The following is a 26,261-nucleotide window of genomic DNA, read 5'->3' as shown; positions in this document are numbered from 1 at the left end:
TTTACATGGATTAGATCTTTTGGTGAAAAGATGAAATATTTGCTCGAAATTAAGTAATCTCATGTTTTTGTTTTATTATGATCTTTGTCATAGGCACTATCATCATCATCATCATCATCATCATCATCATCATCATCATCATCACCATCATCACCATCATCATTACCATTTCAAATCTATTGTAATGCAAGTACTATTGATTATGACAAGCCTTCCCTCTGCCCCATGCTGGCATCATTTGGGTAGTGGAATCTTTTCTTTGGATTTGTTCAAAGTTTTATGAATTCTTTTACGGCCATATTTTTATTGCCTCTACAAAGCACAATTCATCTGCTACCTAAAGTGTAATTTTGTTTTATTTTATGAGTAAATTCCACCTCTTGAAAGATTACCCTCATGTAAATTGTTATGAACAACTGATGGCAGTATGGACTTGACGATAATGTAAACTTAATTCGAAATGTTGATATATACAGTGGAATCTTGTTAAAGCCAATATAAATGTTTAACTAAGCAAGGTTCGCTTTACCCACTATCAATGGAATGCACTTAGATTAAAAAAAAAAAAAACCCAGTAAAATTTGGTACAAACAAGAGGTGTTTAGTTTTGGCAGAAGTTGACATTTCACGGATTCCACTGTATATATTTAGATGATTTTAAGTGCAGGTTAAAAATATATTGTTTCATTTCATCGTAGATTATTAATCATTAGAAGTATCATCGTAAATTGTTAGTCTTTGATCTCAATGCAGTACAGATCTCATCCAAGAAAACCATGTTTGATAAATATAACTAAAGAATAATTGATTACATCACGACCAATAAAATGGTGGAACAGTTAGTGTGTGACATGTTTATAACAGCAAAATTAATGAATGCTCTTATTGTATTATTTTGTATCAAGTTATCAAAATAATTGTAATGGGGCATAGCTTCAGTTTCCTCTTGGGTAGGCTTGCACTGTTTCCTTCTGATACTTGGATTTTTAATTGTGGCTTGGTTTATGACCATCAAGCAATGCAACAGTTTTACAATATGGCAATATTCGATTTTCAAAAGCATTTGAATGGGATTATGAACAACTTGCATAAATAGTCCACTTGTGTTGTGTCTTTCGGAAATGATTTCCAAAAGAAAAGATGTTAAATTGGTATAAGATCTGCATTGGATTGTGCCCTACTCATTTCACTATAAGGTCATTCACAACCATCCATCATTCATACAAAATCTACAGACACATCACACATCCAAACCATTGTTATAACACAGTGTGTTTTTAATCAATTAACAAAGCATTCGGAAAGACCTATGACGATTGTGTGTCCTAATGAATGATGTATGAGAATAAGAGATTAACTCACTAAAATGGCTGCTAGTTAATTTTAGAGAAATAAAAAAATAATTATGACTGTTTCTTTACGCTATGATTTTTCAATGTGTGTCTAATTTGTTTCCCTGCATCATGCATTTTGATAAAATCAATTTAAAATTGGAGTGTCACTTTATAGTTGAAATCTTTGTGAATGGTGTGAGTTGGAAGGTTTACTTTTTATCCTCTCTGGGAAGAACTACCTTCATTCAGTAGTAGTCAACAAAATGATTTTATATATGTACCAACTTCTTGGTTCCTTTCTCATAAGTTTTCTGTCGTATGCCAAATTCAATATAGGTTCCATACAAGTTTTTTTTATGTTGTGTGGTAAACATGTTCCTCATTTCACAATTTCTTGTTAGATGAGTTAGCCAATTATGTTACTCCACTTATTTTACTTGACTTTCTTTCTGAATTTTGACTTCATTGGGAGTAAATTTAACTTGGGATGCTTTGGTTTCCATCTGAGGCTATTTTTCTTTTTCTACCTTGCATTGTCTCAATAGACTATTTTGTTGGGATGGATCAAACCGTGAAAAGTGAATTTATAATTAAAATTATAAAAATTACAAACTTTGGGTCCTTTGTCATGGAATGAGGTCTATTCATTCCCTACTATAAAGAATATAAATTAACCATGTTTCCCTTTTTTTTACTGTAAGTTCAATTTCCAGCTTCTAGTTCATCCTGAAATTACACGATACCGCTTTGAGACAGCAGGTTGCATGTGTGAAGAATATGGTCCAATAATTCTCCATTGTAGTCCTTGAAGTACTCGAGTTATAATGTTTTATGTATCCCTATGATCGAATTGCCCATCAAATGTCATTTGTCATTTACCAGAATTGCCTTGTTAGAAAAGGTGATCGTAGAAGTATTAAATGTCAACAAAATATCTATGGTTTGATTAAGTTTCAGACATTTGTACCTTTGTCATTTCCTTTTCAGTACAAAGTTATCTTCAGCTTTAATGAACAATATTTGAAAGAGCATTATCAGGAGATAAAATCTCATGACCACAAATTAGAGAGGGCCGGAAGAATATAATGCAGGACATTTTACTCTTTTGAAATAGTAATAGTCCCTGTTTAAAGATTTGCGTTTGTGCTCTTTGTGAAAGTGATGTGATAGATTTTGTAATATTTTGTTGTCCGATATTCCTGTAAGAGGCATGTTCCTAATTTTGATATCAAGAAACCAAAAATTCAAACCATGATAGAGATGAAAAGGGATTAATATTTGTACATAGCAGTTCACTTAGAGCTACTGATGTACGGTGCTCTCTACTTTTCTTTACCCTGATTTGTAATTGGGGCATTAAATGTATTAATTTATCGTTCATACATAGTTGTTGTTTGTTTTTAATCGATCCGGCTTCTCCACTTTGGCTTTGTTTTGGTTACATACAGTTCTTTTATTGATCCTAGTTGACCAGTTATCCAAGAGAGATCGTTTTTGATTTGTCTTCTTTCTACAAACTTTGGTTTTGATTAGGTGGACTTCTTATACTGCCTTTCTTTTATTAATTTGTCTCATCTATTTCTTTTCCTTTTTTTTTTTCTTAATTACTTTCACTTCACCTAAATGCTTGTTTGGCTGAAAACTCGTAACAATTTTATTTCTAATTTGGGCATTCTATTTTTGATTGGGTTATATCACACAAAATGAAATTTTAGTGTAATTAATTTGTGTCATTTGAATATTGAAAAGGTCAAAATTTACCTTTTTTTTTTTTTGCTGTAAAGTTTCAGACATTTTATTATAGTGAGGAAATGTTGCACCATTCAGAAAGAGTCATTATTCTTTTTTTTTTCTCTCCACATGGATTGTCAGTTATTTGTGTTATTGACCTTGAGAAATCGTAATTGTCAGCATTTGAATTCTCTGTGTTTGCTGCCTGACTTGTCTTTGTTTTATGTGTCCAATGATCAACATTAAAAAAACAAAAAAAAAAACAAAAACAAACGTTATTGTTAAAAGAATGTTTACGGTTGTGTTTGGAATGACATGAATTGCAATGCTAGGTCTGGCCACTTCCTGTCAGCTTACTACTCTACATCTGACTCTACTACTACTGCGTGCTACTGTGGACATACATCCTGAGTAGATGGTGTAGACAGATCTAATTCATTACCTCAAACCAGTGTGTAGTACAAGTCGTGTAAGTGGCCTACTGCATGGCGAGTATCATCATAAGTGTACCATCATTACAGATAATAATAATGATAATAATACAGTGTTTGTCAAGTCCAGTTATTATTAATCATCTAGTGTGCTACTACTACTAGCAGAACCTCGTGTGCACAAAATAATTGGCTTTTGTTTGGTCTTGTATTAACAAATGACTGACTGTGTGTTGTGTGAATTGAATGCACTTGTATAATATGAGTAATTGTAGTCTGATATGATATTATTAAATATCAAAATCGCTGGAACTAGAATTTGGACTTGGAGATTTGGGGATTTTGATCTTCGACCTGCTGATAAAAGAGAAAGAAAGGAGCAACCTGATTGCACAGTACTGGAATCTGAATACTAAATCGTGCGTGCTATGAGAGGTGAAAGGCAATCCAGTCTCATGAACTTTTGTGAAAACTTGCACCAAGTTAACTAGATGCCATTGAACACTGGAATAAGATTGATAGAGCCTTGCTACATATGACAGGAGAAGTCAAATGAGACACATAAAGACAAAACTGGAATAAAACTTGAACTTATGAGGGAATACAACATACAGCGGTGCTAATGTCATCGCAGCATGTGGCTTACTTCAGTAAGCATGTTGTTTGTTTCCCTTACTCTTATTTCTGCAAGTTTGACAATGTTTAACAACCAAAACGCAGCTTTTTAGTCATGACGAGTAAAATTAACATCTTGAATTATTATTGTTATTTAAATTGTGCATGTTGTTTTTTAACCCTGCCTGAACATTGCACACACATACAGGTTTTCATCCATCATAAAAAGAAACCATCATCAAATTTCATGATACATGCTTTTAGGAATAAAAAAAAAATCAAACTCATTTAGATCCACCAATTTCAATAGTCATCATATCAACATCGTCATCACTCTTACATTCATGCCATAATCTTGATACAAATGCCAACAAACACTTAACCTTTTCATTTAAAATACCTCATGTAACAAGTTGGAAGTTAATTTTACTCACGCTCCATCATTTCATTTTTATTTTTAAGATTACAAATTGCAGTCCCATTCCCCAATGTTCATATTTTGTCCATAATGATCATTTTCATGTTCATTGCACGTTTAATGCATGCTCCTTGTTTTCCTTGTGCATGCAGGGATTCGGTTTCGTAACTTTCGCAAATAGCAGTGATGCTGACAGAGCACGTGAGAAATTGAACGGCACTGTGGTTGAGGGACGAAAAATTGAGGTGCCTGCATGATTCTTTACATTTTTGTGGTAGCACAACTGAAACCAATGCTAAGTATACCTATATGTGTTGCAGTATGGAGAAATGCCTGTTAATTTTTTTTTTTTTTTAATAATTTTGTTAGACAATCACTTCAGTTCATTTGGTGATTCTCAACATTCGATGTTGTGCTCAAATCCAAAGAAGGGGAAAATGAGTGGAAAATGGTTCAGATTCTTTAGATGTTTTCAACTTGAAATTCCTTTTAATTTTGCCCTTAGTTTCAAGACAATTCTTTACTTTTTTGTGTTTGTTACCAATTTCTTTTTTTTTTTAATTTTTCAAGAGGTTTATTGTCACAAGTTTTAAAATTTGTTTCATTTTATCCAAATGAAACAGTTCACACTCATTTTGTCATGTTTAGTAGCGCCCATCACTTGTTTTATTATACCTCTTAACTTTGTGTATATTCGGAATATAATTGAAACAACATAATGGGATTTTCTTTTTCCATTACTTCTACCATGCTCAGACAGAGGAGAACAATTGCCGAATTCGGATATCTTAAGTGTGTATCAAGTATGTTTTGTTGTGCATTTCAATGTGCAAAGCCCCAAAAATCCCAGTCGCTCTGATTTGCACGCAAGGCAATATATCAGTTGTTTCTTCTTCGTAGATATTTGTGCATTATACATGTCATATACTATTATGGTTCATTTATATTATCTTTAATGGCATTTCTTTATGCTGTAATTTTGCAGTTAAAAAACTTAATTGTACCCATTTAATAAGTTAAATAAATACTGTTTTCCTTTTTTTCACAAAGCAATCAACTAGCTGCAAATGTATTCAAAAATGCATCATCTGCTTCGTTTATTTGGCATCAATTATAAATATTTCTGAATTTCCTTTGGAACAAAATGTAATCCGTGATTTTTAATATTGATTTCCCACCTGATCCATACAAATATTGAAACAAGCATATAGTATTTTTGGATACACATTTGCATATGGGCCAGAAGTGACATTTATGTTATTCTTGAATTTGTTATACGTTAACAATTTTCATTGAATGGTATAATATTGTAGAAGAAATTTTTGATAAGACAATTCTAACTTTTTTTTTTTTTTTCAAATTGTAGTTACCATTGTTTTGGTGATGATAGTTTCCCCATTCGTTTTTTTTTTAAAATTAAGAATTAATATGTGTCGTGTGTGAATTTTAAATAAGCTTTCTATTATTTCAAGAATGTCACCTTTAGTCTGTTATGAACACTCCAATATAAATATCAGTGATCAATCTATTTGGAAAAATATCGTAATTTTACAGCACTTAGCTGGATAAAAGAAACAAAACGATTAATACATAGTCCTTTGTTGAGTTGAAAGCATATTTCTTTCATCTATCACATTATCTTGATTCACCAGTCAAGCTCTGAGAGATTTGATTATAAAGGATGTTCTGATGCATATTTCATTGTCTAGGCTATTTTGTTTTCTGTTTTACATCATTTTTCCCCCTATGTTTTAGATAGTTCACATTGGTTTTTATTCATTGAGAAGTATTCATTCAATAGCCCCTTTTGTCATAGTAAGTTTGTTTTGTCAAATCCTTCATTGTGTTTTCCTCATGACACTGGGTTTGTTTTGGTTTTTTTTACTCGTCTTTTACCATGTTCTCTTTTCTCTTGGTAGGGCTTTCATGACGCTGGTTTTCATTTGTGCTTAACACCTTCAAAATTATGATGAGCAAGATGCAATTTTGTGAACTTCCTACTAACTGATTCTTTCTGTGGGTGGTGATAGGTCCTTTGTATTTATTTAATTTATCATTGGCATTTATCTCAACAAAATTTGACATTGGTTGATCTCTCTTATGTCCTCCCCCCAACCCATCTTCTCAAGCAAGCGGCAACCTGTCTGAGAAAGGTCTTTTTTTAAAACCGATCACAGTTCATAACAGACTAAAACTGGCCAGATAAATTTGCATTTGTTTCTGTTTTATGCAATTGAAAATAATACCGATGCCATGAAGTCTTTTGTGGTAGATTTCAGGAAGAGAATTAAACGTACCGTCCGTTTACTGAAACCAAGTCATATTTTTGGTAAAGGGTTCTAAACCAATTTTTTTTTCTTCAGGAGTTGATTCCTTGAAAAAAAAAAAACAAATCATTTTAACAAATTTAAATTTTAGAAGATACCAGTACAAACAAAAAATTTAAAAAAAAGAAGGGAGAGGGGGGGGGGGAGGGTGCATTTGGCCAAGATTTTTGAAATTTTAAATCATGGAAATGAATAAAGATTTATTTTAAACAAAAGACTTCATTGCATGCCTGCATTTTGTCTGGCATTTGATCTGACCCAAACCCTGATTCTGTACTAGGTTAACAATGCTACTGCACGGATCATGACCAAAAAGGTGACTGCACCCACAATCCCTGCTGGTAAGATATCCATCCGTTGATCTATCCACCTATTCAATCATTTTTTTGTTTTTAAACGATCTCATCCATTCATTATAAATAGCTGCTATTTTCATCAGCATTTTAGAAATACGGTAAAAGTTATTTTCGTGTTGTTTTTTTATTTTGTTATTACCTGAATTTTTGCACTTTACATCACTGAAGACAGTGAGTGATTGTTTTCATATAAATGTGTTACATGTAGAGTTTGTTGTTGATACTTGTCCTGTAATTGTTGATGCAATATTTGGCGTGGTTTTTTAGAGGTTTTTTTTTGTTGTTGTTATTTTTTATTATGAAGGTTAATATTATAGGAGGTTACCTGACCAATTCCTAAAAAATAGTCATTCCATGAGAACATGAGGCCTATATAGCCAATTTTATTTTGAGAAACTCAGTAACAGTTGCTTGCTACCTTTTGATAGGATGCTTGTCTTTTGCAAAGAACCTTCCGATGGATTTAGCTTAGACAGATGATTGTGTTGATTGGGGGGGGGGGGGTACTGAATTGGGAAAAAGGAGCCTGTTCATGCATTATTAGGAGGGGGGGGGGGGTGATATTCTGGCTTCAGACGCAGTTCCTATTTTCGTAATGTTGAGTCAATTTAGGTGTAAAATAAATAAAGTTTTCTGTTTTTGCCTTGGACGGGGACCAGTGTTTTATTATTTTATTATTCTCAGTTTTATTGGGCAATGTCAGAATTTTTTATCCATATTTTGCAAAGTTGATATAATATTTTTTTCTCATTTCACTTTTTTTTTTATTGTTATATTTATTTATCATATATTTATTTATGATTATTTAGATATGTTTATTCATTATTTATTTTGTTGCTTGTTTATGATGAATTATTTTATGAGTCAAGCATTCGTGCCCATTAAACGTGGGGTTAATGGTTTTTCATAAGGATAGTTATTTAGAAAGAAAGCAATGGTTCAGGTAATTTATCAGTCAGTAAAACACATGCATTAGTTATAAATTTCATCAAAAGGTATGCCTCATTCTTCCCATGTATAGCCTTCATCTCATATTTACTATTCATTCACTGCATTTTGGTTATGGTCTTTTTTTCCATTACTACTAGGCTTGGCAGATGATGCATATTGTGTATTTTCCTTGTCCAGAGAAATTGTTGAATGAAGGGATTTGAAAACGATTAACTGGTCAGAAATGATTTAGAAATGATGACACCAATTCATCATGGCTCGAATTGACAGCATGTTTCTCTATGGTGCCCAATGTTTGATGTATGAATTAGACTACTCGTCTACATCTCTTTTACATGATTACCTGAAATGAGATTTGTAAAATTAATGAAAGAAACACCTAAGCTTTGCTTTTCCTGGTATCTTTTTTTCCTGCCCTGTGAACTACCTATGAAATTGAGATGATCCTGATGATGATGATGATACTATTAATATCATGTGCATTAACAATTGCATTGAATTTCTTAGCAAGTTTGCACTCAAATCTCACATGGGTTTGTAATCTTTGAATATTTTGTCCAACTTCAATGAATATGATATAAAAGACGTAGCAATTGTAATAGGCCAAATAACCAAAGGAACTGTCCTTGTGTTTGGAGTGGAAACAGTACGAAGAATGATTTAATCTCCATTTGTGGGAAGATAGTTAATCGGAAGCCATGCTTAACAGAATGGAAGTTGAAGGAATGGATGAATGCAGTGTGTGACAAACAATTTCCAATATCCCTTCATGTATTTTTTTTTTATCTAGTAATCCTAACCTAACCCCTTTGCATTGCTTTTCATGTGTTGTTGATTTTTTAAAAAAAAATCACTTACACTTCAAACTTTACCATTTCCTGATTGCTATATTTAGATTCTGCTACAGCTGCAGCTCTAAGAGGCGTGGCATTGACAAGAGGCAGAGCAGCAGCAGCTGTGGCTGCCAGAGGATTGGGTGGTGTGTACACTGCAGCCGCTGCCGCAGCAGGTCTGAGACATCCAACGCCGCTTGCTGCTGCACCCACAGCTATTCCCTATGCTGCTGCTGCGTAAGTTGACATTAAAATTTTCTTTTCGCCTTGTTAATGTTGGTCGTCGCAAGGTTTTCAGATATAAAGGCTTGAAAATGAGCTTTTAGTTACCTTTTCTCAGAAAGAAAATTACAAACTTATCAGTATTTTTGAGTTAGTGTTATTTCATGAGGAGATTTTTTTTGTTGTTGTAAATTTGTTTGAATTTCAGCTGTATTGTTTTTATTTTCCGGAAATATTTTGTATTTATGCTGTGGTTGTACAGGTTAAAATAAAGCATTGTCTTGAGTCGAGTTCTGGCTAATGGTAAACTGACAATTTTATTGTTGTTGTTGTTGTTTTTTTGTCCTTGCAGAGGCCTTTATCAAGATCCGTTTATTGCCTATGACCCCACTGCAAGATATCAGGTATGTATCTAGAAATACTGTTAGGGTTCAAGTGAAATTGATCAACTCTTGAATACATCTTTAATTTGTGTCCCCTAGAAATTATATAGTGCTTCCGTTTAGTTGGAATATTTAGGTGGCCTAAAACTCGTCTCGTACAAGGATTGGTTTCTCTCTAAATCTTCTATTCCCTGTTAGAGCTAGTCCCCCTTGTCTCACTCTATATTTGATGTTTCCTAGGTCAAATCTGGTTTGCAAATGTTGCAAGAGTCGTAAAATCCATTGGACCTTCAGAGCTTTAAGAGTTTATCCCAGTTTCTATAGCGTGAAACAGATAATAGCCATTGCTTGCTACCCTTCGGATGGATAGGACACTTGTGTTATCACAAAGAACTTTCTACCAGATCTAACAAACCCAGCTACCCATTTACTGCTAGGGGGACAGGGGTTGGGGGAAAAAAACTTGACTTCACCCGCTATCAACCTCGGTCCCTTTGCATGTGAAACAAGTGCTCTACCAACTGAGCTATCATGACCCTCATCGTAAAATCCCTTCAAAATCAATTAATTTACTTTCATGGACTCGATGAATGGCAAGTTTTAAAGCTTACTTAAAGTCAATTGAGATCATTTTGGTGGGTGGTAATGTAATATTTTTTTAACATAAGAGATTCAATGTCAATGCAAGCTCATTTTATTAAATTTGTGAACAAAAGATTTCAGTGTTTGTCAATGCACGTTTATTTGTTTATCTTATTTTATATTAGATACATAAGACCAGGCATTACCAGAATCCCAAGTATTTTATTTTAACTTTATTATTGGACAAGTATGTTGCCTTCCGGTGGTTGGCTTATTCAGCAATTTGGTCTCTATACAGATTTGGTAAAGTTGAAAGTGATTAAGTTCTAAATTCATCACACGTCACTTAAAACTCATTGCATTCAAGGGTGAAATTCTGGTCTTGAGATGTGATAGATACACAAAAGATATTGGAAAAGATTATTGTACAAACTTGTAAAACAAAAAATCATCCATATGATGATTAAGATTCTATTATTTTTCATAAAATTTGACAAGTTCAAAGGTCAGTTTATAACAATATTTTGATTGCTGTCAGTAATTGATTGGTTACATTCAGGTGGTTAAATAGCATAGAAAAAAATTATCTGAGCACTCAGGAAGTTGGTCATTTTATATGGTTATCCACAGTTATCCACAGATTTTAGGTGCTCTCGGGAAATGTCCACTTGTCGCATTTTATTGAAATTGAATTATTGGTATAGTGTAAAGTAGATAATTTTCTTTATTTTGCCATTTATTACATGAAAATAATGTTTAAAGTTGGTTGAGTTTTGCCTATTTTATTTTGACAAACTGTAAAGTTTAAATTTTACTTAATGTCATTTCAAAGTGATACATGCTATCGGGGGAAACAAAAGTTTAGATGTATAAAGTGCAAATTTTATTTTAAAATGTTGTGAAAGCATGCAGAAATGAACATACTTTGATATTATCGGGAAATCCCAATTTTCATCTAAAACTTCTTTAATTTACCATATCTCAAAAGTTGAGGATCATTTCCCTAAAATGCCTCACAATATAATATATAGAGAGTATATATACTATTCTATTTTGTCACATTTAACAGCTGGTAACAAGCCAGCCATACGCAACAGCTGGCAGTTACCCTGCTGCTGCTACAGCCAGATACGCCATCCCTGCTGCTGCCGTCGCCACCCCCGTTACATATACAGCTGCTGCTGCTGGGTAATGAATAGTATTTGGCCATGTTGTTTTATAAGTAACATTTTAACATAGGATTTGTTTTTACTTCACATTTAATCATTTAAAGCAACATTTGACAGTGTGTGTTTTGTTAATTGGAACTTGAAAAAAGATCCAAGGATCTGGAACTCAGATTTTTATTTGAGGAGTTCGTTAGTTTCAGATTTTGAATGATATGTCCTCCTTATGATGGTTCATGATTAGAATGAATGTCTGGATTTTATTTTACATTTGATGTTCTGTTCAGCGCCACAACTATTGATGGCAATTGCTTTTGAAAGAACATGTCACTTCAGTGTACAGAACGGAATCTTGAGCTTTTTTATATAGCGCAATATCCATTAAACGTGCTCAAAGCGCTTTACAAGGGGTTCCTGACCAACAGCAACACGTAACATGTAGAACGAGACACGACGCCTGTTAGACGATATTACAATTTTTCCGGACAGAGACAACGTTGTTAACGGCCAGGTACTCATTTTACACCTGAGTACGGTGAGAGAATGTGAGTAAAGAGCCTTTTCCAGGGACTCAACTATGCACCAAGCGAGGCTCGAACCCAGGACCTTCCGATCCGAAACCGAGTGTCATACCTCTAGACCACATAGCCGCACAGAACAGAATCGAGTGTTAAGACATTAATTAGAAGTGCCGTTGTAATTTTATATTTTATGAATTTGGGCAGGGGGAGAGGAGAAGTATCTTGCTGTATTGGGTTTTCAATGAGTGAACTTCCCTCTCCTATTTTGATATTTTACTCCAGCTAGATAATATGTTCAAATTATACTCTTTCATTCACAAGAGCAGTTAATGTGGATCTAAGTGTCACAACTCACAACCATGTTATTCCCATTTTATTTTATTATATTCTCGAATTACATTGATGAATCACCGATAATTGATTTTGAATCACCGATAATTGATTTACTGGTATGTCACCGTACATCTCATAACTTGAGGACTGAATTGTTTCAAAGTACACGAAAACACAAATAGCAATGCAACGATCACATTTGTGTATAATACAATTGTACGCTTTTGCATGAGCTAAACCAAAGTATTGGAAAGAAGTGAAGCTTGCTAATGTGTGTTCAAAGGTGATGCGTTTTTTGTAGCTTACCTAAATATTAATTTTTTGCGGGTGGTTGGATGGGAGCATCACCCTTGAATCATATACCTATGATGTTCGCATGGGTGTACGATCCGATAGTGATGTCGTTTCTTCTTCTCTTTACTGCCTATCCTGCTTCTTTGGTTTGTGGTTGTATTTTGACAGGGGATATTTTTTTTTCTGTAAATCTTCTGCCTGTTTGTTCTTGGTTATTTATAATTTAGCTTATATCTTTAGGTTATGATTTTGATTTACATTTGTACTATTTTTGTTAGATTGCTTGTTTTTTTTTTGTTTCAGCGGTCTCTCATATAACCTCATTTGTGTTGGAAGAGACCTAAAGCAATAAACAAACAAAAAAAAAATAAATATTAATTTTAATGTTGTTATTCACTTTTAAAGATTTTTTAAACATGAATTTATGATGATTTATTTGAGATATTTAATCACTTCATATTTGTTTTAAAAAAAAGATATTTCTTATTAAAGACCTTGCCTCTGAATATTTAATTTTTAAAATTTATTTCAGCTATGGTAGAGATATTGCTGCTGAAACTTACATTGGACATGGGATCGGGCCTGTTGCCGGTTATGGAGTGAGTTGGGTATTTTTAAAGAAATTATTGCAGTGACTCTTACATTAACTCTCTTGAAACCAAGGGATTTTTTATTTTTTTTTTGGGGGGGTGGGGTTAAGCTCAACAACTGTTAAAGATGTTTATTTAAACAACACAATAATTATCTTATGTCACAAAAGTATTCATAGTTCTTTAGCAAAGTTTATTAATATTTTCTGTAAAGTTCAAAGCACTATTTTCGTCCAGTTACATTTACACATAAAACTCTTTCTTATTTAAATCAGAATCATATTCACTGTCACCAACGTCTCTGACTTCCATCTGAATAAAAGTAATTCCTAGTCCATGCAGTTCTAGTCTCCACATGTCTCAAAATTTTTAGTTCAGCTGGTTCCACTCCACTGTAACTACGTATAATGCAATTGAATACAATGTTCATTCTTGTTGTAATGTTGAATTCGGCCTTCTATCTAGTCTCTGGTTGTTTCTCACAAATTGGATCATAATGATTTAGCATGAAACACAAACTATCATCAAAGGGTTAAAATAATATGTTTTTTTTCCCGAGATATTTTGAAGTAATTTGTAGTAATCAATGAAATGGAGCAAGATATGCAGACACAAAATTTACGAAACTGTTGAAAGGTCAATAAATTTATATTTTCGTCTGCCCTATAATAATATCAGTAAAATTGAAAAATATCATCCAACATAGATACAAGCTCACACTATTCACTAATATCGATTTTGCACACAAAAATTACTGGATATGTCTACAACTACGAACACAAGTCCCGAACTTTTACAGGATGCAGCTCGGGTCACTTAATACACGTATTTTTAAGAGTTTTGATTGATTATATTTGTAATAGATAATTTCTAACATTTTAAAGCAAGCAAAACACTGATTCACCATCCAGTTGTAGAGGGCATGTTTTGATGAAAATAATGACATTGGATACTCATTGATTTCACACCAATTTGATATATAACATTTTTAAGATATCGTTATTGAAAATCCATGACCATTTCCCATTCTACTTTCAGACTGCTGTATACAGAGGGGGTTATTCAAGGTTTGCCCCATACTAACGTTGTCGTCCAACTTCCAATATCTGTTATCTGCTTCTTCCTCTCTGTTGCAAGTCAAGCATTACCAGAAAACCAACAAGGATAGTTAATGGATTGTATGGATTTTTCTTTGTTTTTGGTTTTTGCACACAGGGAGCCTAAAGTTCAAACTTTTTGAAATTTGGGATGAAAATTGTTTTGTTCTACATTTTATCAGAAGGTAATTGAATTTAGATTTTTTTTGTTGAGTATTTTGTGCTCTTCCAATCTTGTGAAGAATGTGGTTCTAAAAAAGGAGATGAAATATATATAGATAAGAGCTGCATTTACAGTTTATAGATTGTAGTTGTGATACAAGTTTCACTATTCTAGTTCTTCACAATAATTTCTTAGACATACAGATTCAAGGAATTATCCCTTATAAAGAAAATAGAGTAAATTGAAAGGATTCACAGGTTCTGAACAATCTTAGACAGATTGACGAGAATCAACTGCTCTTAATACTCAAATACTACAAGCTTTATTTTGAACAAATTTATCTAGTCAATACGTTTTTGTAATCATTTTATTCTCATGATATTTTAACTCTTTATCATGTTTGTAAATATTATTAGGTCTTCTTACATTGTAATTTTCTCTGTGTGTTGTCCGAGTAAGTATGTGATGTTTCATTTTTGTTCAGGACGTTTTTCTTTTTCATAGGATGACATTACATACTTAAATGTTGGTGCTAAAACAATGCTTTAAAAATGTTATGGTGATAGAATTGTCCTCTGGACTAAAATCACCTGAGTTTTACCAAGCCACTTTTGTCTTGTGTTGGGTCATTTAATTCTCATTAAAGATGCCAGTTCAGCTCTAATATGAAGTCTGAATAATCTAACGGAGCTAAAGGAGGTTAACAATTTTTTTTTTTCTTCCACAAACCTAAGATAGCATTATTATAATTATTATTATACCGTTGGTGAAGACTTTACCATTTTTCTGTGAATAATGGTCTGGTTTTGATTCAATTGTGAACAGAAATAAAAATCAAAACGCCTTGAGCAGTTTAATCAATACCAACCCATCATTGTCAATCATGAACCGTGTATTGGTAAACATTGATTATCAAGATGCACAGTTTCAATCAACTTCAACTGCAGATTTGGTATTCTTACATATATTTTTTTTCCATTTGGGGGATATTGATCAAGCTGTTCATATGCTATGTTGAATCTCATGGTGAGACATCCAGTTCTTCCGCAGTTTATAATTACGATTCTGTACAGAGGAAAACGCCAGAAAAAGTATTCTACTCATCTTGTGTATATATATTCATCTTTACATCATTATTTAGCATTTTGTCATTCATTTACTCACATGTTTTTATTATGGCATTTATTTATACTATTTGACAATAAGGTTTATTGTATTTAGCATTCATTGTTGAAATCAGTTGTATTTTGTAAATTTCACTGTTATAATCACTCCTGAAAGATCATTTGTTCCACAATCAATATCGTTTTGTTTCATTTTTAAAAATAATTTTTAAATAGATATATTTATCTCCGCCTACTATGTTTACCCTCATACTTTATTTTGACTCGTGGGAATCAAAGCATCTTAAAAGTGTCTGTGACATGGAAGATCTATATCAAATCTAATCAATTTGTCCATTTTTCTTTGAAATTTTCTGCCCCTGTCGTTTTTTTTTTTAACCTGTATTTCTTTTCACGGCAACAAATTTCATATATTATAAATTTATTTTATCTATCATTATGGTGTATTGTGCATATCTATGATGTAATCATTCAGTATGATATAATCTTGTATTATTTATCGCTATCCATTTTTATGTTGTCATTGTTTCAATTTGAATTAACTTGCCAAAACTTATCTTGCCGGTAGTTCTATGAAAAATTGCTGTATCTGTTAGTATGATGTGATTGATAGGTGTTGTTTTCTAATGCAGTTATTCTGAAAATAATTTGAATGATTGTAAAAATTACTTCATTATTCAAAGATATTGTGACATCCTGCGTTATGAAAAATTCGGTTTTAAAACAAATCAAGAACGAAATAAAAATGCTGTCATGGTTTTATGGAAAATGCTTATTGTTATGCTTTCTTTCAAGTAAAATGATAGGACCAAAATAGTTGGCATTGGAGGTAGTTAAATGTAATTTTTCCATTCCTATTATCAAATTCTTTGTTAAAATAATTGTTTGAATTTGGCGTTGTATAATTGAAGAGCAGTTTTTCAAAACTATGGATCTGTTTTGTTTCATTCTTAGATATTGAAGACCATTCATGCCTCTTTGATCTCTGTTCTCAATGACCTCAATTGATATTATTTTATCTCTTTACATGTTGGGTTTTTACGCTAACATGACATCACGTCTTACCATTTCAACCAAGAAAGCTAGAACAGCAAAGGGACTTGGGAGTTCAATAAAACCCAATTTGTTTTGCTATTAATGTCAATTGGATGAGAATGTTTTAGAGCCAAATAAGTAATGGGAGAAATAATGACTACAGACAAATTCATTCTCACCATTAATGAGCTTAAAAACTGTTTCTATGTAAGAGGTCATTAAAATCAACGTTTTCTTTTCCTACAAGCCTACGAAGAGGGAATTTTTACAAAAAAAAAAGGACGGATGGAATGAACCATGAGTTTTGGAAAGATACTCTTCTTATTTCTTTTATTGTCAAATTTTACTGATTGTTCATTCTTCTGTGTTATCTCGACAGCAAAAAAATCAAAATTTATTCATCGATGAATTGAAATTCTATTTGTGTTGACTGGACCTGAATGAGTGCAATAAGCTGACTTGCGGTCTCTTAGTATGTACTTGGAATGAAATTTAATGTTGTACTTCACATTCATCTCATGTTAACATTGTATTACTCTTAATACAATTATATAAATTCTGATTTTAAACCAAGTTATAGTAATGTATCAATTGTGTTTTTATTGAAATCACCCTGGTCAGAAATAATGATGATTAAAAAAATAGCTAAGAAAAGCAGGAGTGTACCAAATAATTAATTTTGTTGGTTCCCAAATATTAATATAACTGTATAGTTGTCTTGTTTTTTGGTGCCCACGTCAAATTATTGGTGTTCGAATTTGAACGCTTCATGGTGTAACTCAATTTCGCACATAACTGACCAAAGCAATTTTTGCTTTTTTTTTTTTGTCACAATTTATTCTAGTACTCTGGCAAAGCTATCGGCAATGAAATATATTTGTGATAACACATGGATCCGTTGAGTTTTATGACTAAGTTTATTCTTTTTGGACAATGAATTAACAAGAAACAAATGAATAGAGTAACAAGAAACACTAATATCCATGACAAGTCTTCTGTTTATATATTATATGAATTTAATGGTCAAGTCATTGAGGAATGGTTATGCAAGACTCAGTTCTATTATTTCTCCCCCCCCCCTTCCTCCCCCTTTTAAACAAAATTAGACACACAGTACCACCCCAGCGTTTTTGTTTAAAATCCAAAATCAGACAATGAACGAATTCCTCCAGTTAATTTGTTTTTAAATGTGTCTTAAGTGAACTTCAATATTGAACAAATTGAAAATTAAAGGTGTGTTTGTGTGGCAAAAATGAATCCCAATTTTGAAAAATAAGTTTTCTGCATTTGTAAAAGATAACCTTTCTTCATGAATTTTAATTATCTTCTCAAAAATAAACTTAAATTGTTTTTTCCTTTTAAAAAATTCATACCCTTGCCTTTGTTTACTTTATATCATCTGACTCATTATGAAGTAAATATATGTTCGTTTTCACCCAATTTTCACTTCTTGAAAGTTTTCCTTTGTTCTCTAAGAACCAATAACAAATACATTATTTTCCTCCTCATATTTGTTCATAATTCTTCTAAAGGAAGTTATCAACTTCATTCATGTCTTATATTATTTTAAAAGATTTCATTTATGTCATGAATATTGCAGTGAAAGAAAGGTGCTTACTGATTTTCGTGTATGAAAGCAGTCGTTTCCCATAATTTCTGCATTTAATGTGTGAATTGTTGTATGAAATGTTGATATGAATTTCATAATCATTGGATGAAACAGTGTCGGATTGTTTATGTATTGTTTGTATTTATACATCACACAGCAAACCCAAAATGATCACTGCCATAGGACATGGACATGTTTAGACATGGTACAATCTAGTCTATTCTGCATTTTTCTTGTGTATTTGTATCTTACCCATGGTTCTTACCTCAGCTGCGGAAGATCAGAAATGTTTCTTGTACCAAAAGGTTTATTTTAATCATTACTGTTATCAAAACTGTCAATCTTCGGAGACCTCTAGACTATCAATTTAAATGAATTGTTATTAATAAAAAGATTGATTTTGTTTTAAAGTATCATAAGTTAAATTTTTTTGAAGTTACTTAAACTTTGAAGATGAATTGATTAAGATGATTATTTTATAAAGATATTGTCAGCTTCAGCGTTTCATTCTGTTCTGCTTTATTTTAAAGTATTTGATTTAAACCTATTAAAATGATTTAAATAATAAAAAAAGAAATACTAGGATAAAGAAAACTCAGACATGAATGTTTGGAGTCAGGGTTTTTAAAATGCTAAAAATAATAAAGCAGACAGTGATGAGCCAGTTTAAATGCAGACTTACAAGGTTATTGCACTATGGTAACAATAGACGGGTAATTAATTCTCTAAAAGGCGTAATCTTGTAAAGAAACATTCTTCTTGTTTCATTATTACTGTGTGTAAATTCTGCTAAAAGTTTTACTTCTTGAGCTTCATCAAACTCAAAATTTTAGAGTCTGTGATTTTATGTTTCTTTACAATGACAGATTTTGTTCAGGTTAGACACTCTTTGTTTCAATACTCTGATTATATTTTTGTCGAAGTACTCTTTCTTGCCTTGGCTTTACAGATGAGTACTTAATTTTACCAAAAGCCATTATTGTGTGAGGTTTACTTATATAAGAAAAGTCATTTATAAAGAATCAAATTTATGTCTTCCATGATATTTGTTTACGATGGCTGAATTATGATGATATTTAATTTTAAAGACATAAAACTATGAGAACCAAACTGAGTTGTGTCAAGAGTTGTCTTTACATTTGTTATGGGATTTTGAATGTGTGAAGTAGTTTTTATTGTCACATCCCATTTCAAATTCCATTCAGCATGCTTTGTAGATTAGATACTTGAATGTGGTTTTTGTCTTTGAATGCATACTGTGTGTCCTTATCTTATCATTAACAATCTCCTTTCTCCCACTCTTATACCGTCTTTACAGATGAATCTCAATTTCAAAACAATGACAATTTACTACACCATATTATTTTATGTCAGTGTGAATTTGAGCTTCATTTTCTTCCTATAATCATAATGTTCCATTATTCAATTTATTTCTTCAAATACTTCCTGGTGGAGACGCATTTAATAGACTTTTCTGGTCAAATCCACAAAGATTTGCCTTCCTTGCCAGACTGCATTTTTCAATGATGTATAATCCCTATTGACTGCTTAGTGCTCATGGAATTCCTTATTACACTACAAGCTTCCTATGGAATATTTATCAATGTAATGCGCACTTCCTTTCTTTTTCTGTACTTCTGCCCTGGCCATTTATTGTTTTCTTTTTTTTTTCTTTTTAGAGAACAACTAAAAGAACAAAGGATCAATTAGCGAAGTGGGGTTTTGTGACCTCCCATGGTGGATGGTTTCTTCCTGGTCCTGCCAGGGATTTATAGCTGAGGGAGGGAGTCAAATGTATAATTCCTTTTTTAGAGAGACATCTTTTTTTCCTTGTAAATCATCTCTGTTATGTACTGTTATAGTTTTTAGTGTTAGGTATATTGTACTTTGTAAGCGTTTGAGTGTATCCTCCAGTCTGGGATCCTTTCCTTATGCTGGGGCAATGTCAATGTCATTGATGGATTGATTTTGGAATCTTCTGTTCCCAATTTAAACCGGTCACCTTTGTCTTAATTTTTCCTTGTTCTTTTAACTTCAGGTTTATACAGTTTCCCTTATCATCTTCCTTTTTACCAGTGCTGAAATTACCTAAAAGTGTTGCAAGTGCTGTAAAACCCCTAAAAACTAATCGAAACCTCCAGGGATGCAGCAGTCAAAAGGGATCGTACAGAATTTACATGTTAATACTGATTGTATAAGTAAAGCAAACTATAAAGCCTGTGATTGCAATTTCAAATTGGATCTAATTCATTGATGAACAAGTCATGGTGCTGATTTTTTTTTTCTTTCTCAATATGGACGTTTTCATAGGTTATAACATATGATTTTAGACAAAAATTCAGTTTCTAATTCTAACTCAATCAAAGACTAATAATACAAAATTTTGTTTTTTTTTACATAGCCGAAATAAAAAATCTGTTTTGTACGTGAAATTGTACTGGCACCTTTGAATACGTCCACTAAGATATTTAACACTATAAGAATGTATTGCTACAGCTTTTAACTTTCACTAAAGCCAGCATGGACCAATTAAGATCATGAGTTTTGTTGCATGACATGATTGTATTTGTATTATTAATTTGTTTATTGTTGAATGAAAATCTGAATTCTCCTTTTTTTTTTTTTTTTGTTTGTTCGTTTGTTTTCAGACAATTGTTGATTGGCTCATTAGCATGCTTTTAACATCCATTACAGCTGTACTCCATATTTTATAACTGAATGAAAAACAAAACAAAAACAAAACGGTTTTTGCTTGTAGATTGCAAGTTTTTGACTTGTGTTATTTGGTGTGTGTGCCCATACTATCCATGAATGTATAATGAATGCTCTCGTATACATTTTTTTTTGTGTTAATCATTGTGCAGATGTTCTCAAAGGGCTGTTTTATCTTTATAACTTTATCACGATATAAATATTTGTATAACATGCAATTGGATCCCAAGTTCTTTGTATTATACATGGAAGAAAATGGTAAGTTGTAAAAATTATTTCCATCACCATTTTCAATTTGCAATTATTGAGCAAATCTATGTAGAGATAGAAATGCTTGCATCCTTTGTATCATTGACTTTTCATTTGTTATCAAGGATCGTTGGGAATTATTTTTAAAAATTAGCCTATAAAACTTTTGAAAATCTCTGCCGCAATGTATTGTTTACTGCATCAACCGGTATTTTGCATGTTTCCTTCCATAGTGGTTGTGAACGGTGGCTTTCTGTTTGAAGTTGATTCATAAAATCGAATGGGAACTTTCTCATGGTTTTATTGAAATGGTGCGGAGTTGATGAGTAAACTTCAATTATTTTTAGCCGTGAAATTTATGTTTGTTTATTAGTCCTTTTCTCTGTCTTTTTTTTTTTCCCTTCTTGAAGTAAATCATTCACCACAAGGAAGAGATTACATTCATGTTTTAGCAATATTTTGATATGCGCTGTGAACGTTTTCTTGTGTTTCCTTTTTCTTTTTTGTTTTGCATGTGTATTCCAATAGCATTATTATTCTGTTCTAGATTTAACAAACGACCATGTCCTTTTTATGTACATGTTTACTAATTTGAAACAACTTGATATTTCTATGTCTAACTTTGAGAAATTAATAAGCCTATCCCCAACGTAATCGCCTTCTCCAGCAGGTTCTACTCCATTTTTTTCCAAATTCACATCAATGCAGGATTGCCATTTCGTAAAAAGAGTGATAGTGTAGTGATCTCCAAGTTCACTACATGGGCTCATAAAATTAAAATTCACCACAGGAAATTGTAATTTCAGAATAAATGTTACAAACTTGCACATTACTAAGATTCAATTTTTCCAAAATATGACAGTATCAAAATCAATAGATAATCGTATCTTGTGGCCTCAACAATCTACCTGGCTAGAATGGGCATATTGCCTGGGCCATGCCTGAAATTACGGATGGAAACAAAAATAAACTTTTGTTATTGAATTAATACCAAATATATTGTCTGCTTCTGCTACATTTTACTATCGTCCGTAAATAGTGGACAGTTTAGTGCCTATTTTAAATGGTCCAGGTCTTCTGTGAAGGGTCATTGAATAAGTTGTCCACAAGTAGTCAACACTCGGCGAGGGGCTTGTTTTTTACCTTCTTTATCTTTGTTACCAAATTCCTGATGGATGGTGTCAATAACTTCTGCAGGGATTCGATCAGTGTGGCTGACTGACATAATGAAAAAGGAATAAAAACAGTAACCGGCATAACGGGAGAGAAAAAGAGGGAGGAAGTTTGCATTAGTATTTGGCTTTTGCAAGCACTCTACACTAGCGGATATCTACCACTCTACCTTGATCACTAGATCACTAGATATGATTGCATCACAATTGGTTAAATAGACATTAGTTATATTGACAGTACAGTAAGATTAAGATGCTTCCCAAGTAGAACAGGTATCAATATTAAAAGCTAGGTCTGTGTATCACAGAATTGATGAATGCCAATACAAACATAATGTCCAATTGGGCTCTTTACTTATACGACATTCATGGATTGATTTTACTTTCCGGATGCTTCTAAGAGAAAGGCAATTTTAAGCAACATCGTCTACTTTATCCTCGTTTAGAGTTAAATGCAGAATCAGTTGTTTTGTAATATATATATATATATATATGTATATGTGTGTATATTTATTTTTAAAAATGTCTTTTTCAACGTATTTTTTGTTTATTGTTTTTTTTTACCTTTTTTTTGTGTGTGTGTGTGTTTTGTATTGTTTTGTTTTTGTTTGCTTTTTATTTTTTTTAGGTTTTTTATATTTAGATGTTTTTTCTTTTGTTGTTTTTCTTTTGTTTTGTTTTCTTTTTTTTTTTTACTTTTGTTTGCTTTGTTTCTATTATCATTTTAGTTAGATTAACATTTAAGAACATGCCTTAATTATAGTTCCTTCAAGTACATTTTCTCAGCATACCTTCATAAACAAGAATGAATAAATATTATATATATATACATATATACATATACATATACATATACACACAACTACAACCTAAATATTCTAAACTCCTGTTCTCTCTCAATTCTCATGGTTTCTTCTCCATTCATATCTTTCTATTAGTATACCTATTTTTCTTTCTTTCTGTCTTTTTTTTTGTTTTTTTTTTTAAACTTCTTATATTTACTTGAAATTCTCAGTACATTTTGTACATTGCACATGTACTCTATACTCTCCATCTACGGACATCCTTGGAATATATTATTGATGCACTCATCACAGAAGTTATTAATAAACATTTAGCTTTCAATCTTTTATTTCCATTTGCCATTTTTCATTTGTCATCGCATTTTGTATGTTTGCATGAAGAGTTTTCATTTTGAGCCGAGTAGCTACAGATACTAAATTAACTTTTTGTCCGAAAAGAATGCATCAGCATGCCTGTTTATTTATTTACTATTAATTAATTTTTTTACCCCTTCTTTTTGACTTTATCTGGACTCTGCACGTTGCATGTTTTATGTCAGCTTTTTTATCTTTGCCGGTTTTTTAATATTAATTAGTGTACAGAAGATTTGGGTAAAGATTCAAGATGAAGGCAACTATGGGTTTCCTTTTAACCTTTCGACTTGAACTTGAAGACCACTTTGCTACTTAAACATGAAAACAAAATGATCTTTCATTAAGTTTTGCTTCATTGGTCACTAAGTGCATGGGAAAGGTGTCCAAGTAAGCCACAGTTCTCTCGTGAAAGGTAAGTTTGCGGAAAGGAGAGAATGGTGCTGTTGTCATATTACATATTTGGTGTTCACTCAAGAACTAAAACACCACCCCGTCCTGGATTGCAGTAATAGCAGTGATAGCAGGAGATTTAACTGATTCAATTCGATGTATTTTTTCGCACCGGACAATCTTTACGAAGATTCACACAGTCTATGTAATCGTTATTAACCCAATTCACAGGGGTACCATTATTGCTTTTTTGGAAAAAACAAAACAAAAAACAAACTTAAGTGAAGCACGGATGGGCCCAACAATCAAGTTAACTGCGGTTTATTATAGTTGCGATATCTTAATTTATCTGGCATGCTTCAAATTAATGATTAAGTAAGTTTACATAGTGTTATTTTCTCATAACCCATCACCACAGCTATTACAGTTCACTCCGGAATAGCAACACCTTGGGATCAGCGAAAATGTTGTGATTAACCGAAGTTGCAATTAACCGAAGCTGAGTGTCCAGTCTACTATTGCAACATTTTACGCTTTAGTGGTAAACACAAATCAGTTGTTGTGAGCATTGTTCTTAGTCCACCACAGACTGGGCGATATTATTGAATAAAAAAACAACACATGACAGCCCTGTATAGATTAGTCGAGCAAAAGCTTGACAGCCCAGCCCCCTCGCCTCCTATTAAATGGCCACAGATTACATCACAAACCCATACTGCAAAGCCCCTCTTTTGTCTCTCTAATAAAGTGGTGACACAATACTGTAGCATTAAATCCCACTCACTCTTGATTTTTCAACTTATCACTATCACGATTTCTTCCATGATGAAATTTAATCATGATATTTTGTTAGATTGATTTCTTGAATTTACAACTTTTGAGGGCGAAAATTTGTTGCGATTAACCGAAGTTTGTTGCAATTAACCAGTGACTTTTATATAGAATTAATTCCGTTTCTTGAGAAATGCTGCGATTAACCGAAAGTTGCAATTAACCGAGTTGCGATTATCCGGAGTGGACTGTACTGCACATTATTACAGAGTGCTTTGAGTATACAGGACATCAATTGGATTGGCATTAGCAGTGTAAGCAACCGTTCATTCCTGACCTCCCATAGTGGGCAGGGATGTTCACTGTCTTCTATCCCCCTAAATCTGTTTTCCAACTTGCTTTCCGTCTTTGTCTTGGAATGAGATTACTTGGTTTTGTCCTGACCTTGGTCAGATACTTTGGCTGAGAGGGAAACAGTCAAATGTATAGTTAGTTTTGGGAGATGATATTTTTTTCCTCGTCTTCTTCTTCTTCTTCGTTCCCGTCACGTCACATGGTCAGTCCAGTCTGGTGAATGAAGCCCACAGTGATCCTGAGGTCGTCCTCACTGCCGTACAGCTTCTTTGAGTATGGGGTTCCTTCTCAGCTGGTTGTACCTTGGACATTCCATCAGGACATGATGTCCATTTTCATTTTATTTATTTTTTTCCTTGTAAATCATATCTCTGTTTTGCACTGATATTATGTTTTGTTTACATATTAAATATGATTTGTAAACATTTGAGTGTATTCCTCTTACTCTTAGTGAAGACCTTTGCTTGTGTCTGGATGAGACTTTAAGGAGATCCCAAATTAAGTACAGTGCTCTTGAAATCTACACCTGTTTCCTATTCCTATTTGAACCAATTCCCCTTTGTCTTACCTTTTCTTGAGTGCTTTAATTGTAATTCTGGAACTTATTACTGACTATACCGACCCTTTTCTTCCTTTTTACTGGCGCTGATATTACCTTAATGTGTTGCAAGCGCCGTAAAAAAGAAAAACAACTCTAAAAACAAAAACAAACAAACAACCGTTCAGTATGACAGTGCAATGATAGCTCTCCTACTAGTACACGAAGGCGCATATTTTTCGAATCTTCATTATTGCGTAAATTCCTTAATAATTGAGTTAGAGGGCTCATTTTGGTATCAAACTTCTTAGAAAATTGAGTACTATGTGATGAAACATGAGACTTTTTGTTTTTTTTCTTAACTCAAAATTTGGTTTGGAGTACCTAATTACAGTGCAACACGCGTTTGACAAATACACGGGTTCAACGAACAAGGACAGAATTCCAAAAATGTCCCCTTCATTTCCTTAGTAAAATTTTCACGGCATCCAGGACTGGTTTCGACGAACTAAACTGGGCGAAGAGAGAGAGAGAGAGAGAGAGAGAGAGAGAGAGAGAGAGAGAGAGAGAGAGAGAGAGAGAGAGAGAGAGAGATTAAAATGAACAAAGTTGCTTTATTCCGTGGCCTTCGTGAATTCATAGCCTGATACTGATAGGCACTGACCAAAAAATTACGTCATAAACAGGACAACGTCAACGATCACGAAAAGAAATTTTAATTACAGTGTGTTGTACACACTAGTTAAACCAATGTAATCTTTTATTTCCCTGAGTCTGAGCATCACACTAACAACTCACTTTTT

The 26,261-nt window shown here is 32.8% G+C and overlaps 1 protein-coding gene across 19 annotated transcripts in view; it reads left to right on the top strand.

The window, feature by feature from the left end:
* LOC144973753 (RNA binding protein fox-1 homolog 2-like) overlaps positions 1–19,225 on the top strand; it is a 199,149-nt gene extending 179,924 nt beyond the window's left edge. For all 19 annotated transcript variants that reach the window (XM_078916620.1, XM_078916611.1, XM_078916608.1 and 16 more), the window contains 7 exons: positions 4,682–4,774; positions 7,137–7,197; positions 9,059–9,233; positions 9,571–9,622; positions 11,253–11,371; positions 13,030–13,096; positions 14,126–19,225. In XM_078916620.1, coding sequence (XP_078772746.1) covers positions 4,682–4,774; positions 7,137–7,197; positions 9,059–9,233; positions 9,571–9,622; positions 11,253–11,371; positions 13,030–13,096; positions 14,126–14,170 — 612 coding nt within the window. In that variant the 3' untranslated portion in view covers positions 14,171–19,225. The remainder of the gene's footprint in view (positions 1–4,681; positions 4,775–7,136; positions 7,198–9,058; positions 9,234–9,570; positions 9,623–11,252; positions 11,372–13,029; positions 13,097–14,125) is intronic.
* Positions 19,226–26,261: the final 7,036 nt, after the last annotated feature.

Source organism: Berghia stephanieae, chromosome 5 (assembly GCF_034508935.2).
Source record: "Berghia stephanieae isolate SIO BIC M18660-M18661 chromosome 5, UCSD_Bste_1.3, whole genome shotgun sequence".
Taxonomy (NCBI): domain Eukaryota; kingdom Metazoa; phylum Mollusca; class Gastropoda; order Nudibranchia; family Aeolidiidae; genus Berghia; species Berghia stephanieae.
The sequence above is the reverse complement of the archived record's forward strand: the minus strand, read 5'-3'. Positions and strand labels throughout refer to the sequence as shown.